This window comes from Aulostomus chinensis, chromosome 17 (assembly GCF_037954235.1).
Source record: "Aulostomus chinensis isolate RoL2024-O1b breed Wild chromosome 17, RoL_Achi_v1.0, whole genome shotgun sequence".
In the NCBI taxonomy this organism is placed as follows: Eukaryota; Metazoa; Chordata; class Actinopteri; order Syngnathiformes; family Aulostomidae; genus Aulostomus; species Aulostomus chinensis.
Window position 1 is genome coordinate 2,952,316 of NC_141336.1, and position 24,907 is coordinate 2,977,222.

Consider the following 24,907-nt stretch of genomic DNA (forward strand, 5'->3'; position numbering starts at 1 on the left):
TAGAAAAGATTTCCCAGCAGCCTGTTTGGCATAATAAAGGAAGTAAATAGGGAAAACTCAGAAATATCTGTGGTTAAGTTAAAAACATTCCACTGTGGTACGAGTGGACCAGTCGAACTGAAAGAGATGGTTTCCAAATCTAGGTCACTGTGACGGCCGCCTCCACGGCCTTGTCTTCCGTCCTGACTGGCACTAGCAGCACTCCACTAATTAGCTGATTAGCTCGCCTCCTAATTTAGGCACAGCAGCCATTGTTGCAGGTCCAGCCTAGAGCTACAGAGAACAAGCTAGAGATGCAGCGGGCCACACTTTTCCTCTTCTGATCCGTTGAAGTCACCAGAGCTGTTCTTTCCTGGTACTGTCGTTGCTCATGAGCCTGCAGTAAACCAAACAGCATTTTTATGAAAAGAGCAAAAACACGAATGCGTTAAGTTTAAAGGTCAAGTCATTTATTTCATGTCATGGGGGGTTCATGGTCCATCAGAGGCTGGATCGGCACTGTGCTGTGTGAATCCCGCCGGTATCAGTACTCAAATATTCCTGATCCGATACCTCAACGATCTTTTGCTTCATGGTCCACACACCAGACCCACAGGGGGCGACATGTCACCCATAAATTGAGGTGAAACAAGGAAATGCCAACTTCCTTAATGCTTAGCGCTCCATCTATGTTTTCATCAGGTTGGCGAAGAGCTTTGAGTGACTGAGAACCAGGAAAAACTGGAGTTATTGTGGAAGTCCATCTCAGCTGTAGGAGTTGTCTGCTTTTCTTTAATAGTTTTGTAGCTTGCTGCTTGACAGGGACGCTGCTTGTTATCTTTTCGGGAGGATTGGTGGGTTGAGGCTTAATGGAGGCTGCTGATCCAACCGCCAAAGGCGGCGGGAGGAGTTAAGTCATCGCAGGGAGAAGGAGGAGCCTGCGTGTCTGAAGCTGACAGCAAAGTAGTGGAGAAGTCGCGCTTGGCCTGCCTGTCCCCTTCCCCTCTGTCCTGCACTCCCGTTGCCCCGGGCCTCAGCACGCTTACATCATCACTGAGCTGTACTGAGACATGGCGGCGAGCGTTGAACAAGGAAGAAGAAGCCTGGCGTTAATAATGTTGCTGGTCACTCATATCGGTGGTTTTTAAAGCTGATATCAGCTGATACCGATGGTGTGTCAGTGGTTTTATGTAGTACTCTTTGTTTCTGTGTTAATGGACGTGCAGTGTCCTCACATATCGAGCCCGAATGAAACCGAGATCAGAAGGCAGGGGCAGCAGAGTTCATATCAGCAAATGTAGCAGCCACCGTGTCAGGAGGAAATCTGAAGCTCTAGTGTTTCATGATAATTCAACTCCCATTCATCCATTTACTCGTTAACGTTAAGATAAATCCTAAAGAGTCAAACGCAGCGTTTGCCAGCTTCGGGATGTAAACTTCCGTGGTTGACTTTGCCTCAACGCTTGGAGCGTGAGAATGATGCAGAGGGCCTCTGACAGGAAACGCAAGCGTTGTGGTTACTGAGTGTGACTCAGGTCACGGACAAAAAAGCAGGGGGATTTTATTTTTGTATGATTTCATAATTTCTCTTGACATGGTGGAAATACTCAGTCACACAACAATGTGAATTGTTGGGAGGTTGAGTGAATCCTCCGGATATCTGATGAAGCGTGTTGGTAAACTGGCAGCTGGATTAACTGGGATGTCAGCATGGACTTTAAAAACGCCACCAGCTCAGGAATCTCTGAATTCCCTCCATATGTCCTGAAAACCCATCGATTTAGTTCACATCTGTATTGCAGCTGGAAACTACATAAATATGTATCGAAGATTGTCTCAACTCACTATGTTATTGTGGATTTTGTTCAGATTTTGGAGGAATTCTCTCTGACAGGGCAGTTTTGTGACCCGTTTGCAGGGATCGACCCTTTAAATCCACCTTAAATTGGCACTGAACTCCACATAAAGTGTTTCGGTGCAAGAAGAACCGCGTCCTGCAGAACTTGTTTCGAAGTCAGTCACATTTGATTTATTTGTTGCTGCCTCCCTTGGCAAACTGGCGGTAGCCTTGACGACCAGGATGAGAACGATCAGCCGCTTTAGTGGCTTTCCAACACAAATCGCTAGAGAGCAAATACATAAATGTGGAGGGTCAAAGGATTTATGAAAGGCATCCCTCTGACGCGGTGGAATTGTTACCATCGATGTCAGGATCTCCAAGGTGGATTAATGCGTTCATATTTTTTTTAAACCACCTTGTTACATGAAGATCAAGCTGGTTATTATCACAGGAGGTTTTGTGACTTTCGGTCTCTTTCAGGTGACTGACAGCACATTTTCGTCCAGTCAGGCCTGCAGAATAAAACCTAACCCATTCTGACGTCCGGCGGTACACAATTTATCAACGCCATTCAGATAAAAGTGACACGACTGATAGTTGCATTCCATTTGAAAGTTAAAAACAGAGTTGGTTGCTGGCTGAGTCATGCCGGTGCTACCCGGGGACAAGCGCCGTGCTGGAGCCCAACCCGCTGTCAGGGTAAGAATCCCACAGTCAGATCAATGGCGCTGGTCTCAAGGGAGGTTGTTGTTGGTTTTTTTTTCCAGATGCGACTCGGACGCAACTGGAAAATCTGTAGTGCAAAACATGTCCATGTTTGACTTCATTCGCCGATCCGGGTCCCGATCCACAGCCTAAGGTGGGCCGTGAACCTGCTGGACTGGAACCTGAGACACCTCACAAAAATAACAACTCTGTCGTCTTGAAACTTCTAGCGCTTTTTTTCCCAGGGTGAACTGTGACGTTCACGTGTCAAACACGCGCACACGTGCAGCAGGAAGCAGCCAGTCCCGGTCGTCTATCAGCCGTGTAACCCTGAACATGTGCGGTTGCAGAGCGCTGGGAGATTTTGAGAAGGGAAAGTGTGTGGTGAGTTTCGAGCTCATGGCATCCAGATGTGGAATGTGGTCAGGGTCTCGTGGCCAGTCTGGTATTTCTGCTGAGGAGGCAGCGTTCCTGGTCCTGGAGGGTCAAGCAGCCCCCCTCCGAGTGTCCTGGTGCTGTTGTTACCTCTCCAGGCAGTCCTACATTTATCTGCTCCTGGAGCTGGTGATGGACGGGGGTCTCTGGAGGACGGCTCGCGTGGCCATCATTGGACCTTGTTACCGACGGTTCTGGTGTTGCGTCAGCAGGAGACGGCCCTCCCCGCCTGGCCGGACACTCCAGTGAATCAGAGGTCTCTTCCTTTTTAAGAGTCCATTTATTTTTATCAAAGACGGGACGGTCATGACTTCCTGGTTTCTTGACTCACTGGAGTTTATGAGACGATTTGTATTTTTCTGACACCCCCCCCCCCCACACACACACACACTAAATATCAGTAGATCTTCTAAATTTAGCTTCTGGTTTGGTTTTGCTGTAAAATATGTTTAAAGGCTCTCATCTATGTCATATTTATGATTTTGTGTGTGTGTGTGTGTGTGTGTGTGTGTGTGCGCGCGCGCCGATGAATCAGCTTTTCCCTCAGTCGTTTAAAAAAAGCAAAGAAAAGCAGTAAATTGGAGGTAAATGGAAAATAAAAAGACAAATGGAAATCCATCCATTTTCTTTACCGCTTATCCCGTAAAGGGGTTGGGGAGGGGGTGGAGCCTATCCCAGCTGACATTGGGTGAGAGGCGGGGTTCACCCTGGACGGGTCACCAGTCCATCTCAGGGCCATCAGGAGCAATCAGGGGTTCAGTATCTTGCTCGAGGACACTTGGTCACCGAGGGAAGTGAGGATCGAACCAACGACCCCTGGGTTGCTAGACGACCGCTCTACCTCTGAGCCACGCCGCCCCTCTGAATGGAAATCATGTTCTTCTTCCATCACAATGCCTGAAGAGGAGTCCTCAGGTTTATTTTATGACATTGTTGAACTTCCTGCCAAGTGAGGAATGAAAATATGATTGAAAATCTAAAGTAAATTCAGATTTCATTTGTTCTGTTCATGTAATTGTGTCAAAACCTAGAGGGTCCTGCACCAGAGCCGCCCGGCCCCTGGGAGACCAGAATATTGATTTACAGTTTTTGGATTTGTGTTTATACGAAATAAATGAGTCGCAGTCACGTCCCAAATTCAGTTCTGTGGGGCAGCAGAGACGTTGCCCACCACGTGTTTGGTCCACAAACATCACGCCGTCAGCGTTCGAACATGACAGTGATGTTGGAAACAAATATGTCCTCTAATGTCAAGAATAAAAGAATAAAATAAATATGTTCTTATTCATTGTGAAGAAAGTGGACGGCTAAATTCAACAGATAACAACGACCCTGCGCGTGGGAGCTGTTTTCCCGATGCATCCTGGATAAACTCGCTGGATCGCTGAAATGTCATGGAACTTGGCTCTTGGCGACTGGTTCTAGGGACGGGTGTGTTCCGTGGAACATATATGCTTTGTTTGTAAGCTGAGACCTGGACTCAGGGAGCCGAGCGAGGTGAGGGGAGATGTGTCTGCCTGAGATGGGGTGGAGTGTCATGATTTCCTGTTGTTGCTAGATGGGGAAGCAGATATGCGGTTCTGCTCTGCAGCTCTGGAATGGGATTGTTCACAATAAAAAAGAAAAAAAAAAACTAACAAATCCCCCAGTAAGCAGGCGGAACTTTTGGGAACATTGTTTCAGCACAGAGACGTTCCCTAAACTGAAACGCTGTTCCGGTTGGTGTGTGGGATGATGCTTTCGGGACCTCTCGCTAACACGCTGTTCTCAGCCTCAACATGTGGGCTGCTGCTTTTGTTTGTGGAGCAGTTTCTGTTTTTAGGCCTGTTGTCAGTTTACTCACATTTGTTTTTGTCAGTCATGGCTGCCTCGCACGACCCTCCAGCCCAGGTGCTGGCTCGCCGGCGTCGTCTCCAAAAATAAAAGATGTTTTTTCTGGATTTGGGGAAGTCTGTTTGGTGTCCAGCTGAAATCAGGCAGAATGTCGGTTCTACTCCGGCTGCGTCATTGAAGTGATCTAACCAAACAAGTCTAAATTAAACCTGCTTTTACCAGACTTTGCTCCAAAGATCCTTTAAGACTCCAGTCTTGGACTGCAGTCCTGGACGGCGTGAAGGTTTGCTCCCTGCTGCTGTATCTGGAATGTGAACCCCACCTTGGCTGAAGGGAGTTGGCTGCCGTGTCAGGGAGGCCGGCTGATACTATTGTTGGACGCCTGTGTGAAACTGGAGTCCACACCTCAGAGGCTCTGGAGGCAGACGAGCTGTTCAAGAGGATCCTCCCAAATCACTCTGTTGTTGGGGAAAAAGCTCAGGAAATCACTTTGTTGAGCTGCGGGATCATCGCAGCAGGGTTCTAATAAAATACTGCAGTTTCAACCCCTTTTTTTCACAGATTTTTGTAAAAGCACAACAACACCGCAGTTTATGTAATCCTTGCTGTGGTACTCCTGGTGGTGCAGTATTTCCTGTGGCTCTTTCAATGAAATGGACAAAGAACCCAGCAACAAGAACCAGACGTGGTTTGTGTTTCTTTGAGGGAGATGAGATGTTTGTTGTGTTCGTGAGGCTATAAAAAGCCCCCGCGTCCTCGGGGCTCCACCTGCTATCACACTTGAAGGAGTTTGTTAGCGGATGGCGTTCGCTGGCTCCAGAGCTGCAGGATCATTGCGTAACCAGCCCCACGCTCAATTACACGACTTCTTCTTCCCTCCACAGCCTGCAATTAGGTGTGTCCCCCCGAGTCGCAAACCATTGCGTCTGTTTTCGATCCAACTAAAAACACTAATATTGACGCGCTCACACAAATATGGAGCTACGGAATCATTTACTGTATGAAGGAATGTTTTTGTGGGTGTTTTATTTTTTCTTGACTCTTTTGTGGATTCAGTTTGAATTTTTACTGAGTCATGCTCACAGTGGAATGTGCAGTTAAACAACTCAAAATGGACAGATTATGAACTTTCAAAGTTGTTGTTTTTTTTTTTTTTTAGCCACACGGTAATTTAACATCAGTGGGATGTGTTGCACCCCCGGCATCAGCAGAACTAGAAACATTTAGAAAGAAACAGGAGGCTATTTCAGCTCAGCTAGCCGCTACGTAGCAGGCCCCTAATCTGATGAGTCAACGGTTTAGATTTCCTCAACCAGGATTGAAAACAATCGGATATTTAAAATGATATTTACTTATTCAAAGTAGTATTATTTAGGTTGTGTAGTACTGTTTTCTGCATTGTGTGTTAGGGCTGAAATTCAGTCAAAGTTGCTACGGGGCCGACAACAGTTTCCACTCAAAGGAAGTCGCCGATGTTTGTTCATCTAATTGTGTGTCAAAATATCATTTTAACAGAATTGTTGTGTCGCTCCAGAGACGTCCTGCCGACGCGTCATCTCCCACAGGGTTAAGAAAACATCTGGTTAAACACAGACGGCTGTAAAAATAAAAAAATAAATCACATTTATCATTTCAATGGTTTTTCAAAGGAACAGACTAGATTTTCCCCCTCATCTTGCAGCCTTATTGTGCAGCAGCAGTAGTAGCGGTAGTATTAAATATCAGTTTAGATGTTGATAAGTTGTCAAAATCATACTGGAGGTTAACTGCAGTGGGACCCCAGAATGAGTGACAGGTGAAGTCAGCAGCTCTACGGTTCTTTTTGCGGTGTTTCCCTGGTTCTTTTGTCATTTGTTGATTTACACCAACAGGAAGGAAACTTGCAGGGGAAGTGAAAATGTTTGTTCTCTCTACTGAAAGTGTTTTTGTCACACCACATCTTCAATTCTTTTTTTTTTAACCAGCTTTCTTCCTGTAATCTCCTCTGTTGCGCGTCGACTGTCAGGTTTGACATTAGGTGCAGTAGCCCGGAACATTGGGTTTTATTTTGCAAATTTTATAAACATTTTAAAGGAAATATTCTTTGGGGAAAAAATGCATCGTATATCCAGGTTAAAGCCAGAAAAGCAGACAGAGACCCTTCTCTCCTCTCTGCTGCCTTACAGAGCTCCATGCACCCACCAGACAGCTGACTGCTGGTTAGCTTAGCTGCTATCAGTCCTGGCAGCGAGCCTGAGAATGACATTGGAACTAAGATAGTGCATCACATTCACTTTGAGAAAAACTTCACAATTGTGAGATGTTGTCAGTTAAGTGTCGGACACACGCTCAGGACGACGCAGACTGCCTCAGCTTCCCATCTCATCTTGCTCTCTCAGCCTGTAAAGCCAGCGGTTCCTCCTCTGCGTGTTCTCCACTTCAGTTAGATCAGGAATCAGGTTCTTGGTTAGTTCAGAAGGAACTACAACTCTGCCCCTCTTAATGTAGTCCAAGACGGTTTTGGAGAAAAGTGTATTTGGTGACTTTTGGCACATCTTTCTCTGTTGATCCACTGCTAGCGTTCATTGCAGCTAAGCTAACTAGCAGCCTGGCTTCGGTTGGGGGTCTGGAGCTCAGTCCTGCACTGGAGAGGAGAAGAGAGAAGGATCTCCAGCTGCTTGTTCTGCTCTGAAAATAACGGACAGTGAGTGCAAGTGTGTGTCCTGAAAGGTTGGTGTGTTCCTTCAAGGCGTTTCGCATTCAGCGTTCAAGCCTTCAAAGCTGAATTCAGTGTTTTTCAGTTGCACTTGCACTCGTTTAAATTCAGTGGGGCTTTTTTAAACAATAGTTTTAAATATTAGCTTTTCTTATTATTGCAGTTTAGTGTGAGCTGTTGTTGCAGGAGAAAGGTCGCTTCATTTTGCCCCGAGCCTTTTAGTTTCTGTGTATTTATCGGTAAAAGGTTTCCACTTGGTTAGATGACATCATGTTTCTTTGAAGTCACTCCCAGTAAGAAGTGAGGAAATGGTTCTTGATCAAAACCCTGCTGTGACTTTTTGTTGTGTCACGCAGCTTTAGAACGCTGGAACAATAGAGGAAGGCACTGTGGTGGAGGTGAGGTGTGAAATCAGCCCCGTAGCAGCAGAAATTGAAAGTGAGTCTTGGTTTCAGGCCGGCTCTCTGTCCTCCTCTCTGCAATGACAACTTCCCCGTTGGCAGCGTCAGAAACGCATGTCAAAGAGGGGATTTTTTTTTTCCAGTTGTCTCGGAGTTTAAAGCGGTCACAGCGGACCAGATGAGGCTGTCCCATGAGTCATGGTGCGGTGGACTTGTTGGCACCGTCCCGCCCACTGGTACATTTAGAAGAAGCCCTGCTGGGGTTTGCAGGAGGAAATTACAGTTGTAGTTGGCATCATGTCAGCCTCTGTTAAACTATTAAGGGTCGCGGCTCATTGTTCTTGACCAGCGAGTCTGAGGGGGATGTCTGATCTCTTAGCCTGTGTTAGCACACATTAGCGCCACATTCAGGACAACAATACAGGCTTTCACATCGCTGCATGACCCCAGGCATGATGAACTTTGGGGAGTTGGTTTTGTGACAAAGTAAGTTGCAGTGCACGTCAGTGTGTGTGTGTGTGTGTGTGTGTGTGTGTGTGTGAGAGTGTGCGTGCATGTGTGTGTGTTTAGAATAAGATGTGAGTTGAAACAGTTCATTTTCGATTTATCTCTGTTTCCACTGTGAATGAGTTTGACACGAGAGAGAAACCCAAACATGTCTCTGACGACTTGTATTGGAACAATCCTTCCATGAGCAAATGTTCTTAAAAGGGCATTTTATAGTGTAATCGTCTGTAGAAAGTGTGTGTATCTCTCCTGCATGTACCTCCATACCACCTGACACAGATTTTCAAATTAAATCCGTAATTTCTCGGATTGCTGTCTCACAGGGGTGTCACACATGCTCGTTATCGGAAGTGAAGGAAATGGTGACATTAAAAGAATGATAGATTTCTGCGAGCAGCGTTTTCATTGCTGCCAGTATTTTGCTGTTTAGAGAACAAAGTCTTTCTTTATATGGACAGCGATGTGGAATAGATGAAAAGCATCAAACACTAAAACTTGAGCTACTGGATGCAGATTCCGCATTTTTTTTCTTGAAGTGATGCTCGACCCAGAAACGGTCCTTTGTTTATGAGGGACTCACTGGTGATGTCTAAGAAATGCCGGACTCATTCTTGGTGTTGGAACCAAATGGAAACAAGACTAACAACAGACAAACTATACACTTGCGTCATCCTGGTCTTCTTTATCATCCGAATGGTTGTTCTCGTTGCAGGTGGTACAGGCTGAATTCCAAGACTGGGAAGAAGGAGAAGGAACGAGGAGAAATTCAGGTCACCGTCCAGTTCACCCGAAACAACCTGACAGCCAGCATGTATGACCTGGTCATGAAGGACAAGGGCGCCTCCACCTTCAGCAAGCTGAAGGAGCGCATCAGGGGGAAGAGGAGGTCCAGTGATGAGGACTCCTCGTCTGCTGTTCTACCAGGTGGCTACGGCTCTCTGTACCGCATGCGTCACCGGCTGCCCAGCGATGGAGGTGGGGAGGAGGACTACGAGGACGACGAAGGGGGCGAGGCCAGGCGGAGCAAGATGAGGACTTTTTTCCTGAGGGGCAAGCTGAGGAAGTCGTCGGACACCCGCTCCAGCACATCGCTGGGCTCAGAGAGCAGCGAGTCGTCGTCGCGAGGGGGGAGCCTCAGCCCCACGGCGGGCATCAGCGTGGTGGTCTCGGACCTCTCTAACTCACCCAGTAACAGCAGCAACCTGACTGTAGACAACAGCCCAGGTGAGAAGAGCAGCACACAGACCGCCGACTGTACTCCTGAGTAGGTGTGAGGTCATCAGGGTCGAGACAACCAGAGCAGCCATGAGCCAAACGTTTGAACTGTCAGGAAAAACACAGGCGTTATCAAGGCAGCTGGAGCTGTGCAGGCTGACCTGAGTGCTTTGGGGATGCAAAGCTTAATTTGTTGCCATGGCAATCGACCCCCAAATTCCATTAGGCCACACCAGTCATCCCCAAATAAGGTTGTAGTAGTGGTGCCACATTGTGCTTATTATTCGTGATCATAGCATGAATTATCATCGCTTATTCTTAGAGTTTCACCTTCATAGTTTTGTGAGTCGCAGCTCTCACCTGAAGTCACCAGCAACGCACAGAACCTGCCGTTGACTCATGAGCCGGGCGCTTGAGAACACCACCCAGGCAGGATGTCGAACGTGTAGAAGAATTTTCAAATTTGCAGAGATGAAGTCGGTTCTGCCAAACTAAGCTGGGATATCAGAGATCCGCTAATGTATGCTTAGTTTGTGTGATTTGCGTTCTATTAACAATGTTTTGGGTGAAGCTTTGATTGTTCACAGGTGAGTAACACCTGAACTTTGAAGCCCAAAAAAATGGTATGTTGGACAGCCCTGTTAAGCTAACTAGCAGTCAGGCGGTCTCGTGGGTCTCAGCTCCCTAAAGGCCCATTTATGCTCAACGTACATACGAAAATGTGTTCGTCCATATCAAATGATGTTACCATCACTGCTCACGTACGTCCGTGTGTCCTTTATGTTGGCATGGATGTTCAGAATACATCCACCAGGGGGCAACCCACAGTCAAACGTTTATCACAGCAACAACAACAAACACAAAAACAAACATGGCGACTGTGGAGGAGGCATTGATGAGGTTTATCTCGTGTAAAAGACATAAACGGAGACAATAATAAGACATGAAGTCGCACAGTCTCTCCTCAAAAAGTTCCACCATTCCACCACCACGATTTCCAGTGGTGCTGCTCCGTTTGGTCCGTATCCATAAGCTTCCTGTAAACATGCAGGAATACGGACAAAATCAATGCAGCGTACGGACAAAAGGCTCTGTCCACATCCTTATACGTATTTAACGTTGAGCATAAATGGGCTTTAATGCAGCACAGGTGGACAAAAAGTGCATTTCCCAAAAAGTTGAATTATAGCTGCATCCAGTTTCCAGGCTCATATTGTGCATACTGGCTTTGCTAACTGGGGCAGCAAAATGGAACACAGCCATTGTTAATATAATTAGTTGTCCTACTAAGGCAAGTCAAATGTCTGCTGTGCAAAAATGACGATCTCAGTTTCAGGGACTCAGCATGTCCTGATCATGTGTTTATTATGTAAAATGTATCTCACACCAGCTGTCAGCTCACTAACTGACTTCACATTAGAAGTATTTTTAGTGAATCTGTGCATCCACAACCAAGACAAAGATGGATGATGTGAAACTGCAGCGCAGCTTCAGAATACTCGTCTTTAATTAATTATCACTGCAAGTGGGCCTGAACGGGGCTGCCTCGGGACTCCAGTCTGGGGGCGTGTTAGTGCCGGTTCATGACGGCGCGGTGGACGATGTGAGCGACAGCCATCACGATCAGCTGCGGTTATAGGCGACGGAAAAGTCGTCCCCTTTGTGAACACAGTAAACTGAATTAGAACTGATTGTGTACATGAAAACTCACAACCTAGAGGTTTTACCTGGGACGGCAGAGCCGAGCGGTGCACAAGGTTAAGGCCCATGCAGCCTACGCCTGGCCGGAAAACATTTTTCTTGTCAGGTAACTGAAATGGAAAAATAAAGTTTATATTCACTTGCAAGGCTGGGCTGGGCTAGGCTAGGCTAGGCTAGGCAAGGCTAGATGGTCCCTAACCTGTCTGCACATCATTGCCTGGATTTTCACCTCAACAAAGTCTGGAAATAAATCCCCCCCATCCTTATAATTAGTCCTAATCTTCATGAAGACCATTCTTAAATATAAAAACAAATCCTGTTCACCTATCAAGTTTCCCTTTTCTAGTGATGCTGGGATACCACTGATAGTTTCCCGCTGTTCGTTTCCTCCTCCACCCTCAGAGCACACAGAAGACACATCGCCCAAGTCGTCCTCTCCCAGATGCGAGTATGGCGATGAGACCGGTGAGATCACCATCGCAGTGCCTCAGCTCCCTGTGTGCGTTAACCGAAGCCATGCTTACAACGGCCAGCCCCAGGACCCGGGCTCAGGAAAACCTGCAGATTCTTTAGGCCTTGGACTGTTACAGAAGACTTTACCTCTCTCCGTGTCGCTACAGAACCTCAGTCCGCGGCCCCCCACAGACCTTCCCAAAGGCACTGTTGGAGATGGGCGCCGCTGGTCTTTTGACAAGCCAGGAGATGAGGAGAAAGCTGCCATAGCAGCGGCCCTGGAGAAAAGTGGCCCCATGCTGGCTGATGAAGATGAGTGCTTGGGACAGACTGCTCCACTCAAGGCCCCCTCCTCCTCCAGCATGGCGGAGTCAGACAGTCAGGGGAAAAAGCAGAAGAGGAACTTGTTTTCCCACGGGAGGAGTGAGTCTGCGGGGAAGGGGACGAGTCAGTCCAAGGATGAGTCTGAACAGGCCTCGGCTGCCGCTGAGGAGAAACACAAGGGATGGTTTGGATCGAAGGACGCACACAGCAAACCAAGGTGAGATTACTGCATCAAACAGGGGACGAGTTATCATTTCAATAGGAAATGAATCAGGACGGTCCAACATGCCCGTATCAGTCTCTGGAGGAAGGGTGTCACAGCTCGTTGCCCGTATACTTTAGCTCTGTGTGTTTTAGTCGGGGCTTGACAGAAAGTGTAGCTGATATATGAGCACCAGAGTTCAAGCAGTCTACAGAGGGGCTTTATGCAAACACATTAACAGAATCTTTGGTGAAACTGGTGTAGCTCAGCAGCTGTTTTACCACATGAAAGACATTGCTTGCTAATGTTCATGCTCATTCATGGAGATGAGCGATAGCAGCTTACCTGGATGCGAATAAACGGCGCAAACAAACAAGAAAATACAAATTCAAACGAGAGCTGTACCTGGAAGCTGCATCCTTCATCTCGCTGAAGGTCTCAAAAACAAAACGAAGCGCCAACTAGAGGTGACAAATCTCTGGTGCTCTAGTCTGTGAAGGGAACTTTGGGCCCCTGGCACTTGGACTCGGCTTCTAATGGACGCTGAAAGCAGCGATGAGCAGGTCCTCACACCCTCGTGCACCTCAGAGTGTGTGTCTGTTCCTTTCAGGAACCTCAGGGAAGTGAAATCCATAATATTTAGATTTTTCATGAAGGGCAGACTAATGTGTTCAGTGTGGTGCAAATATCACCCCCTGCATCCACTAGGTGGCGCTAGAAAACACACATTTACTAGATATTAAGTTGCTGTACATTACATGAAGACGACACAGTAACTTCCTGTAACCACTAGGTGGCACAGGGACCTAAATGCAGCCGGTAAATGTCTTCAGGCTGAGACTCTCATCAACCCTGTGAGGTCTGCGTTGGTGGAAGTGGCCGACTCACCGCGTTAACACCAGCTAAACAGTCGGGCCACTTTGTTCCCCAAGAGGCAACAGTGGCACTGAAGCGTTGAGGATCAGAGCTCTACTCCAAACATGCTGGAGCTCGTCACACAATGGCAGAAGGGCATTTGCATGGATACGCAAGTCAGGATGCACTCCACGATGAAGCGTTTTGATGGAGCCGAGGTGCAGACCAGCCGACTTGCAGATAAAACTCAGCACTCTCCTCCTTCCCCAGAACGATCAGAGCGTCTGACTGAGGGCGTGATTTTCTGAAGTCAACTGGAAAATTGAGAATTTCTTCCTCAAATTTCATTCATTACATTATTTCCTTCTTTTTTTTTTCTTCTTTACTTTAGCAGTGGCTGCATTAACTGTTCTCTGTTTATCAGCTCCAAATAGCGTTTGATTGCTCAGCCTGACTCACTTGGAGAAATATTAGCTCAGTTCCAATGGATGATAACACAGCAAAAAAGCACCTGGAGAGGCTGTGAGGTGCAGCTATAATCCCTTGAAAAAGCACTCAGTATTTTCCACCATTTGGAAATAAAATCTCTAAGGAGAACTTACAAACTCAAATTGGGTTTTCATGTAATCGGAGAAGTTACAGCAGTTACCAGAGTAGTTGTAACTTCTTGCGTGTTTGCAGGGAAGTTGGTTCCGGGTGTGTACACACATCCCTCCAGGTCTCTGGTTACAGCCGCTATCTGCAATGCAGATGGAGGTCGCGAGCAGCTCCTGAGAAATTGGCTCCATCAAGCCCAAGCTTTGTGCAAGCTGTTGTATAATAATAATGAGAATTTCAATGGAAAGATGGTGACGTGAGCCTGGTTATCTTTCAGCTGGTGTATTTACACATTCTCACGGACTGAATGCATAACTCCTCGCACCCCTTTGTGCTGGAGTCTTAGTTCAAATGAATTGGGACGGGAACCTAAAAGCAGGCTGAGAATCGTCAGGTTTTTACACACCGAGCAAAAACAAAATATTGGACCAGTAAGCAAAGCACCTGAGAATTGAAACTTGGTCAGCTATTCTGGAGCGAACAGTAGTACACTCAACACCTTCCTGCTAGCTGTGTGACTATATGTTTCACACCCACATGCTCACTACAAGCTGGCACCGGTAGTCGCAACACCCAGCTACATCAACTTCTCCTGCAAGATTTTACATTAAGACTCAAAGAAAACACAGATGAGAAGCAGTTTTGTGCCAGTTTTCTTCACCGTATGTCGAGTTTAAGCATCACATCATAAAAGGTTGATTCAAACTGCCAAGTAAAAACAATACTCCTCAATTTGGCCCAAGATAGAAACACCTTTTGTGAGTAAGTTCAGGTGAAGCCAAACATTAGCTCGTTTTAGGCTCGTTTATAAAAAACTTCCACTTGCAATAAGGACGAGCATCGGTTTTATTCAGAGCTGCTGGCCCAATTAGTAACTAACAAAGTAATCAGCAGTTGATGGTAAACCTCCGCTAATTGATATGCTTTAATGTGAACACCTGGCCCGAGGGAAATATACTTCATATTTGCACAAGAGTAGCGCATGGAAATGTGCATAAATTTGCTTTTCTGAAACAGATTGTCTGAACATGTGGTCAACATATGGGGTCTCGACTGAGTACTTTGATCTCTCGTAGTTCAGTTTTTGTTTAGACCCGCAACGTTTATGTTTTGGCTCAGTCCCAGCGCCCTCATGAGCTCTGTCCCTTACCTGCCCAGAACCAGGGAGGCAAGACGTTCGACGCCGGGCAGTCGTACTCCTCGCACTCCTGAGTGATACCAGATAGTTTCTCAGGAGATGATAGATCGTCTGGAATAGTGTTGTTGTTCAAAATTGGAAAACTTTTAACAATTTTGGTCTCTATGAATCCCTTTGACCTAAAAGGAAAGTCGGGCCCAGGTTAAAATATTCTAGACGTTTTCATGATGAATGAAATTGGTGTAAAGGAGCTTAGTATAATGTATGATTTAAAGACTATTAAAGACTGAAAAGCCTCCGCAGGCCTTGAGTTGAGCTGTGTGAATAATCCTCACTAATCAAGAGGACTGTGTTCCTTCCTTTCACAGCCCGGTGATGTCACCTAAACTTGAGCCCAGCACTCACCCCCAACCCCCACCACTCCCCACTAGTCACCACCCCCCGGGTCCTCCAGTAGCTCCCGGCTCTGTGGTTTCTCCACTGCATCACACTAACCCCTTCTGTCACTCACAGGCCACACCACCCCCCTTGTCCCCCTGCAACCCTTTCTTCTCCTTCCTGCAGCACAACCCTTTCTATGAAGACACGCAAACTTCCCAGCCCCTGAAACCTTTGCTGCCTCCTCTGCCCTATCTCTCCAGCTCACGGCCCCCCATAGCTCAACTCTTTCCACAGGCGAGTAACCCTAACTCCACCCTGACCCACAGCAATCGAGCCAGAGAGGACTCCATCATTACTGGTCCTACTCTCTCAGAAGAGGAGAAGCATTTCAGCAAGAAGTCCCCCAACCCTTTTAGCTCTGCTGGGTTGCTGGATTCAGACTGGGACGACTCCTTTGAAGCTTTTGCTTCTGGCAGGCTGCAGTCTCCGAAAGACCTGAACATATTTTGCCAAACGAAGCAAAACACACCCCATCCACTGGAACACTGCTATGATAGAGGAACATCACTACACAAAACTCATCAAAACCCAAACGTGAATGAACATCACCTTGTAGGTGTCACTTTAAACAGCTGCACAGACACCTCAGTCCCAGCGCATGAAGCCGTCAGTGTGGTGGCCAACATGCATCACACTGACATGTTTACACACTGTCTCGACACGATCCCTGAAGACGGGGGCTTCGAGTACGACGGCAAAGTGTTCACCTCATCCACTAACTCACCGAAATCTGATGCTTGTCCTGAAACTTATCAAGTTAACAGCACCACTAACACAAACGTTCTAACCGACATTAATATGCATCCCTGCATCGCCTCCTCTCGAAAGCTCAACAGCAGCTCCCCAGATCCTGGTTCTTCTGGTCTTGGCAGTTCAGCAGAAGAAGATTTCCTCTCCTGCTTCTCCTCCTATTCAGCGTCAGATAAGTTCTCGGCGTCATCTTCAGATGATACTGAGGCGCAGAATTTTGAAAGCAACGTGCTCGGTTCTGAGGTATCCACGGAATCGGTGATCAATCCAAAGCAATCAGTGTCTCAAGACGATGTGACTGACAGGTCAAATGAGATGTCTTTAGTTGATACAGCCGAGCAAACTGTTATCAAGCCCTGGGATGGTGATGAAACGGTAGATTACAACGGTTTAGAGGAGTCAACGGCCTGGCAGTCACCGGGCCTGACACCGCAGCAACCCGTGATGACTGGAGAGATGGCAAGCGAAGGTGCAGGTGCTCAGACACCAAACTTTTCGAATGCCATGTACCCTGGCGTCTCCGAATCAGACCCGCAGCCAAAATCCAACATCTCACTGTCTGACGAAGAGAAAGATACAGGTAGATTCAGCAAACCTATCGAGTTTCATGATGCCATTCCAGATGATGAGCTTTGCTCTACGTGTCCATCAGTTCCCTTCAGAACCTCCTCCCCTGGTGGCAGGATGGAATCTCTTGAGAGCACTAGCTCAGGGGTGAATGATGCCAGCCAAGATTCATCATTCATCCTCTTTGACAATTTCCTCAATGCCAGTCACATTGAAATCAGTCCTGGTCTTGACCATACACCCCCACACAATCAGGTGTCTGATCAGAGTGCCGGCAACCTTCTCCAAAGCCTGTATGTGAGCATAGACTCACAGCATTACCAAAGCTGCCAGTCTCATCCGTCCTCCAAATGCTCCAGTTTCTCAGAGCCGTCTGAGAGGCTACAATCCGCACACTCAACCCTCTATAGAGACGGTACTGAGATGCCAACGGCTGGCTGTGCTGCCTTGGGCCGAGAAGTGTCTGTCAATGGAGAAATCGTTCAAACTGAAGACCCTTGCATGGTGGAGGACAGAAGAGAAACTCTTGAACTCGCTGGACCACTAACAGACTCTCAAACGAGCTGTAATCCAAAGTTCAGGGAAAGAGTTGTGGCGAATCAGTGTACCCTTTCTGATGACGTGTTCTTGAAAGGCCCACCAGCACAATGTCCCCCACTACAGCGCTCTCAGTCTGACAGCACACTGACGACTACCTTTGAGAAGCTCTTCCTGCCCTCTTTCAGGAGTGAGTCCTGTGCACTACAGGAGTTATCCTCAACCCAGCATGGCTCTGACCTCTCCTCTTTGACCTCCTTTGCTTCCTCTCTAACTCCTGAAAATAGACGCTTCCCCTTAGCCTTCTGTTCCCTTTCTCCTCTTTCCAACACCTCGGCGAGTTCCCCACCAACCAGCAGCACGGTAAAAGCTGCCGTGCCGGCTCTCGCCAATGCAAATCCAATGCCTCAGGAGGTGCAGCAGCAGGCAGCCAATCAGCAGAACAGGTGAGGTTGCACATGCTGAAAAGGTGGAGGAAGCACCTTTAGAAATTTCTACCTTCTTGTCTTCTCCGTCACACTCAGCCACTTGGCTTCCACCTGCTTCTCTTCTCTGCTGCAGACTCCCAAGGGTTTCTTTCTTTGTGGTGTGACCTTCCCTTTTGATCACTCTGTTAACACATACACAGTCACACACACACACGCACACACACACACACACACACACACACACACACACACACACATGCTAGTGTTAACAGGACTCCACTGTAGGTGTCTTGTGTGTGTCCTGGCTCTGTGGTAACGGAAGGGGAAACAAAGCCTCAGGCCAATTAGCAGTTATTATTTTGCCCTGATTTCTACGACACACACCCCTCCCTGCAACACACACACACACACACACACACACACACACACACACACACACACACACAAAAACACTTACCATCCCCCCTCTCCACAAGGCCAGCCAGCTAGCATTCTCACACATTTGCCAAACTCTCAACCAAAAACAAGGCTATGTGCAAAGCAAAAAAAAGGTGTTGTTGTGTTACTGATAGCATTTCTTCTTCACCTTGGGGTAAAAACACATTTAACACAGTTCTACATGTTGGATTGCACAAAGGCATGCAATTAAGTCTTTGGGTTTGGAGCTAGTTTTCTTGCAATTTTCACCAGTATCTCCTTCACGGTGTCGTCCTCCACCTGTCTAACCTCTCGATTATGCACGGGTTTCGGGGATGTGTAAAGGTTCCTTGTCTGGTGTCATGCTGGAGGACCAAAGGACCAGAGGACGAGCTCTTGTTCTCAAAGGAATGGAAACACTTGGCACAAGAAGGCAAATGGAATGCAAATCATTCTAAGTAAACAGAATTTCAGATAGGTGTGTGTTAAGGGTTGCATTTTTCTTGAATACTGTGGCGCAGTGTTCCTTTGTCTGTCGACAGCTCAAGGTTTCTGTTGGCACGTTCTGCCACCTCCCCGGTCCTTTTTACTTGTGACCTGTTTATACATGCTTGACATGATGTTAGAAAAAGTCCAACTATTGTGTTGTTTCATCACAAACCGGACCTTTAGGGTATGTGTTAACACAGAAGTCCCGACTGAAATTGTACTTCTAAGCCCAACTAACACTTGGCTAACGCGGGCGTGCATTGAATGGTGCAGGCGTGCTTGCTCTTCATTGAGTCCTAAACTTGCCTGGCGTTCTGCAAGTGTTCTGTTCTTCTCGCTGTGGTTTTTAACCCAGAAGTCAAGCGGCCAGCTGTCTAGACGGCTAAAACGCCATATTGGTGGTCTTTTGGGTTCACCGTCAACATGGGGGGCCACTGGTTCAGTCCCATGTGTTGCCTCCAGCTTGGCTGGGCGTCCATACTGGCACAATCGGCTGTCCCTGCTGGCAGGAAGCTGAGTGAAGGTTTCTGTCTTGGTTGCTGCTGCACTAGCACCTCCACTGTCACCTCCACCTGTTGTCCGGGTGGGGACCTTTGGGGAAAAGCATGACCCGACCATGTGCCGTGTCCACCTGGCGAAACTCCTCATCGTGGGTTGAAAAGACACAGCCGATGACTCCTCACTGGACAGCATGTGGGTCTTTGGAGCAACAACCAGGACAGCTTGGGAGGGTGAATAAGTGATGTACGTTTGGGGGGGAAAAGGAGAAAAACTGAATTCTGTCTCAGCTTCAAGTTTCATCCATTAATCCGTTAATAGTCTCCAATAAAGGCTGATTGCAACCAGCTGTAAGGGGTGATACCACCACCTACTGTCCTGAAGGCAGACTCACTTCAGGGACTAGACGGTTCCCCCTCCTACACATAGGGATGACGCTCAGTTAAATGACCAAATAGAACGACAACTGAAGCTCAGCTGCAACCGTGCACGTAAACCCACCGTCGCTGCTGTCTGCTTGTGGTCCCTCATCACAGGTTTCAACCTGCGGGTGGATGTTTATGAAGTGACTGTCATGACTGAAGCCTGAGTAGTGATGTTTCCATTAAATAATCCAGGGCGTCTCACACACGCACCCCTAGAAACATAAAATTAACATTTGGGGTGCAACGATACTCACTTTTTGACAACCATCTGCTAAATAGAAGGTATTCTAGAATGGCAGTGGCCAGTGTTTACTTTTTCAGGTGAAAAGAGGCCATTTAAAAATAGTTGTTTTTAGTATGACTGCTGATTTTTACTGTTTTGAATGTTCACATTGACATTAATCCAACGTGTCATAGTTGGGGGACCCTTGGTCCTTGATTGGTTTTTGCTGGAATGTTTTCTGTGCTGGTTTTGGTTTTAACCCTTCGATCGTTGTGGAACCTCTGCTTCAACTGGCTGTGACCCCAACCGTGTTCTTGAGTCTTCAAACAGTAACTGGTAGAGCGTTTATACTGACGACTTCACACCATACAACCCTTTGATTTTGCATCACCATTAAATGGCCCAGCTGCACATGACTAAAGCTGCAGGGATCCAACAGTCCTCCATCATGGTAACCAGACAGACGTCTCTCACATCCCTACAACGTCCCCGACATCAAATCGCAGAGCGACGGGTACCTGACTGTCTCTGTGTACCCGCTGTTGTCGTCCCGTTCAGCCCCCACCCAGTGAAGCCCCTGACCGCCGCTGTCACGGCGGAAGAGAAGCGGAGTGAAGGCCGGTCAGTCCTGGCCACCGGCCTGGAGAAGCTCAAGTCCACCATCCACCCGGGGAGGAGCAGCCAGCCCAGCGAGCAGGAGACAGACAGAAAGAAGGTAGAAGTGATTCCTTTGATGTGTGAAATTTCCCACCGCGCCTTTGAGAGGTGACGGCTGTGTGCTTCGTGTCAGCAATCTTGATTTTTATGACGTTTGTTTGGAACAAAATTCTAGTTCTGGAAAGAGAACCAAGTTACTGCTCGCACAAATCTCTTCTTTTGCCTGAAGCTCAACAGAAATTATAGGAGGACGTTATTCATATTAAATTACTGGAACCTTCAACGTCCAAAACCGTTTCTGGGCCGTTTTTGCTCATTGGTCATTTTCTGTCATGGCTGCAGGCTCATTTTTCACCATAACAACATTTTCCCAAGCACTTAACATATTTAACCATTTAGATTATCTCAAGTGCAGCCCACAGTTTCTTGAATCTTTCTCGTGTCAGTTTTGATCCCGGCTGAGTCCCTGATGCCCCCTCACAGTTTTGTCTTTTGTTTTTTTGCAACTTCTGGTTCGTGCAACAAAACCTGTCAGACGATGTGGGTTTTTAGCTTTTTTGATAGGATATATTCCTGTGGAGCCTGTGTTGAAAAGTGTGTTGAATTTCTGGAGGACTATCAAATAAACACGAAACAAAGATCTTTTTTTGAATCCTGATCACTCTGACATAAAAGTCTGATTCAGGAATGCTGACAGCAGGTTTTTTTTAATATTTATGATCATTATTGCAGCGAAGAACAAAAACCAGCACAAAATCTGCAATTTTCCTGATGTTTTGTCATGACTCCCCTTCTTCCCCCCGCCTGTCCATGTCCTCCCGTCTCTCTGCAGTCTCTGACCGAAGGTGCAGGCCTCTACTACCACCTCACCCACAGTGAGCTGGTGGCCCTGCTGGTGCAGCGGGAGGCGGAGCTGGAGAGGCAGAAGGCGGAGTTCCAGAAGCAGAAAGCTCTGCTGGCCAAGCGGGAGGTTGAGCTGAGGAGGCTGAAGCCGCAGGTCCGAGATCTGGAGGACTACATTGACACGCTGCTGGTGCGCATCATGGAGCAGAAACCGACTCTCCTGCAAGTGCGCTCCAAGTTGAAGTGATGACGGGGGAGGGGACGGGTTCGCAGTTCAGTCCACATCTGTTCACTCTAACCTCCACAACTGCTCTTAGTCTCTTCACTGCTATGCTGTCCTTTTTGATACAAATATTTAGGCACTGAGAGATGCTGAGGCCATGTTCTCCAGCCGGCATGCTTTACTGTACCGACAGCCGTCCTAGTGGAAGGGTCTGCTCTGGTTCTGGCTAGTCTGAATGTAGCGGGTCCTCAGGTTGTTTTCAGGTCACACAGCCAGTTGGTTTTAAACTCACTGCGAAGTGAGCCCCGAGGGTTCCACGTCTGGATCCTGATTGTAGAAACATAGATTCCTTCTTTTTGGCACACCTGTCACTTCTATCACCTTCACACACACACACACACACACACACACACACAGGATGTGGGGTTGTGATCCATAGCAGCTGCTCATCCGCCGACCTTCTCACTCTGGTATTTCAAACAAGTGGTTGCATTTTCAGCCCATCTATTACAAATAATATACACATTACGTCAACGCTGGCCGCTTTCCCAAGTGTGACATCAGCTTTCTTTCCAGGCAGCCATTGCTTTCTGCTCAGGTCAATCCGTGTCTCAGTGAACACTTCCTTGGCTTTGTTTTAGTTTGGTGGTAATGAAGCTGAGAGCGTCCAGGATGTGAGGCAGGTGCCAAGAACCGCAGCGTTTACACACCCTAGCGTCAGAATCCACAAGACAAGAATCAACCATGAGACGGGGTTCCGGAGCGTTCGCGCTGATTCATACGTCACTGACTAAAGAAAGAAAGGCAGCAAAATGTTCCCTGCAAAAGTGCTCAAGGTTCTAAATCTGCAAGTGAACTTTCATGCTTGTCTGAAATGGACTGAAAACAACAGCTGCCTTGGGGGAAGGGAGGAACTGGTCAGCAGTAAAGGAAAAATCTGGTATTTTTCAACCGGGGCCCTACATATTCCTTTATTTTTGGGCCCAAATGATTGCTAGGAACCAAAATAATTTTATCATAGCAATACTTGGCAGGATGCGGCGACTCCTCGCCCTCGACTCAGATTGTTACTGTTAGTGGTTGCTTTGTGGTTGCCAACCGTGAGGTCCTGAACCCCTCTGTCTGTTTCTCTCCGTCTCTTTTGTCGCTCCACCCTGGTTTACTGTAGCTCCGATTCCTACGGACGGCCGCCACGTCTCAATGTTTCACCTTTGTCATAAAGCGCGAGCAGCAGTTCCTCGGCGAGGCGACGTTACAGCGCAGCTCCCACAACGCCACAGCGAGTGATGGGGAAACTCCAAACTCAGAGAATCACTCTCTGAGCCTGTCAACCCTTTGAGCGGATGGACTTTGACACACGCAATCGTGTCGCGAGTCAAAATTATGGCCATAAGATATAACTTGTGGCCACAAATTAGTCAAATTGTGGGAACAAGGTCTCTCTGGGCACTTGGGGCTCGCCACATTCACCCTACATCATAACAGGGTTTGTGGTTCTTGTTCTAATTTTGTAACGATTCCAAAGAATTTGATCACTTACCAATCATTTGGGCCCAAACGCACGGTTCAGAAATACCAGGATTTTCCTTGTAGAGGGTTTGGATCGACCCCCTACAAGGGTGCCCCAGTAGACACCGAGTGCTCTGCCTAGTTTTTGAAACTACAAACCAAAGGACGGGTGTGAGCGTTGTCATGTGCACATGACGGGGAACCGATTGTAGCGCATGAATGTTCAAAAGTGTTCTTAGCCAGCGAGTGAATGGTTCTTACTTTAGACGCATGTCGACCGCTGCTTCTCTTAATTTCCTCCTCCTTTGTCCTCCTCTTCTTCTTCTTCCTCTGTGGGCATGTTTTGAAATGACCCATACTGCTCAGCCACATAAGCTAACTGGTTCCTGTCTGAGCCGTGGTGTAATCGGGGGAAGACGGTACCGCTCAGTGTCGAGATCTGCTGCGTCTGACGTCCCATGTGCATGTTTTCATCCCCGGTCGACATGCCAGGCACTTGACCGCCCACGCTCAGCGTCTGAGCGCCACATCCACTCCTGCTCAAGCACGCATATGGCTCCCGCTCCCAGGTGTTCCAAAGGGATGTATAACACTCTTACAGCGTTTATGCCGTATTGAAATGCCAAATGCTGCCTTATTTTTGCTTTAACGTTCTTGGTGGGAAGCCAGCGCTTCCTTGTATCATTCATCAAGCTCGGTTTTGAGAGAGAAATGCCATCCGACCACTGACTTTTGCTTTGTTCTGATTGTTTCGGTCACTGCACAGTAGTAAATTGTATGCGTACCAAGAGACAGTGAGCAGTTACAGTGACTTACTGTAAATAAAGAAGCCAAGCGTTGAACCCTTCTCTACAGAGCAGATTGACACCATAAAGTATTCTGATACGATGCCACTTATAACAGCGTCTCTGGATGTTCTTGCACTACTTTATCATCAGAACCAAACTTTACTGTACCTGCCTATCGATCGTGGTATAGCTAGATGTGATTACATCATATTGCACTTCCTGACTACTCTGTGATTTAAGCACTTGGCCGACGCCAAAACCGTTATTAGCCAGTGAAGCATCCGAAACCATCTCGCCATCTCAGTTCTGCTGTGCGATCGCAATTTCAAGTGTATAGATGACAGTAGAGGCATAGTAAACGTGACGCCGCACTTACAAAGCGCAAGAATAAAAAGTCCTCTTCCGTGTCTTCCATTTTAAAATGTTTTTATTCCAGTTTAAACAGATTGTATCGTGTCCTTGACTGTGTGGCCCGTGGAGCGTGCTCAAGGTCGTGTGTGAGAATGGAAAGTTTACAATCCGTGATGCAATTCTGTTTCACAAATTTTGTATATTTAATAAAGAATATTTTGTTTCTTGCTCACCGTATGTTCGGCTGTAAATGTGTTTCTGTGTGTTAATGACTTCGGGATTGGGGCCGATGGTTGCCTGCGGAGACAACGCTGGGATTTGCTGAACTCTGACAAGTCTGGTCATTCGTTTCGGCAAAGAACAAACAACAAAGCAGTGGTAAAAAGTGAATTATGTGGTTGTTTAGCTCTTTGAATCTTAAATCTTGCAGAGACGTCACGGAAAACTAGTGACTCTGAGACAAGGGAACCGGATCTTCCATAATCCTGTATGGGTTTAGGACCTGTTCCTGCTCATTCTACTAATAAGTCCATGCACAAGTGTACAAATTAAATGGCCAGTGATATAAACTGGTAGGTCATTAACGCACTTCATCTCAACAGCGGCCGGTCAATGGCTCCTCCTGGGCCTTGGGGCCATCACTATGTGACCGCTAGAGCTGGGTAGGGACTGTGTTCTGCTGCTGAGTTGGTTCCACCTGAGAACACACCTACATGAGAGGATGGAACGGTGTCACCGTGGTGATGTGTCTAACCGGAGGAAACACCAGGTCAAACACAAGCTGACTCTTAAAAGCTGGAGAGCCGCCGTTGTCTGAGAGGAGTAGCGGCTGGGTTCCAACACGGCTTCAATCTAGGAAGCCTGGACTACACTTTTACTGC

At 47.4% G+C, this 24,907-nt stretch overlaps 1 protein-coding gene and 1 long non-coding RNA gene across 3 annotated transcripts in view; one reads left to right on the forward strand and one right to left on the reverse strand.

The window, feature by feature from the left end:
- The window catches only part of rab11fip5a (RAB11 family interacting protein 5a (class I)), a 35,296-nt gene extending 11,039 nt beyond the window's left edge, over window positions 1-24,257 (forward strand). Inside the window, exons 2-6 of the mRNA XM_086181841.1 lie at window positions 9,108-9,619; window positions 11,714-12,305; window positions 15,249-17,621; window positions 20,214-20,370; window positions 21,145-24,257. Of these exons, the coding sequence (XP_086037967.1) occupies window positions 9,108-9,619; window positions 11,714-12,305; window positions 15,249-17,621; window positions 20,214-20,370; window positions 21,145-21,402 (3,892 nt within the window). The 3' untranslated portion in view covers window positions 21,403-24,257. The remainder of the gene's footprint in view (window positions 1-9,107; window positions 9,620-11,713; window positions 12,306-15,248; window positions 17,622-20,213; window positions 20,371-21,144) is intronic.
- On the reverse strand, window positions 324-5,189 carry LOC147246017 (uncharacterized). Of its 2 annotated transcripts, XR_015109667.1 has the most exons (4): window positions 5,012-5,189; window positions 4,803-4,925; window positions 3,592-3,901; window positions 324-376 (listed from the first exon to the last, which is right to left on the reverse strand). It is a non-coding gene; the product is annotated as an uncharacterized LOC147246017 (long non-coding RNA). The 2 variants fall into 2 exon arrangements; XR_015109666.1 differs by having other exon boundaries at window positions 4,803-5,189.
- Window positions 24,258-24,907: the final 650 nt, after the last annotated feature.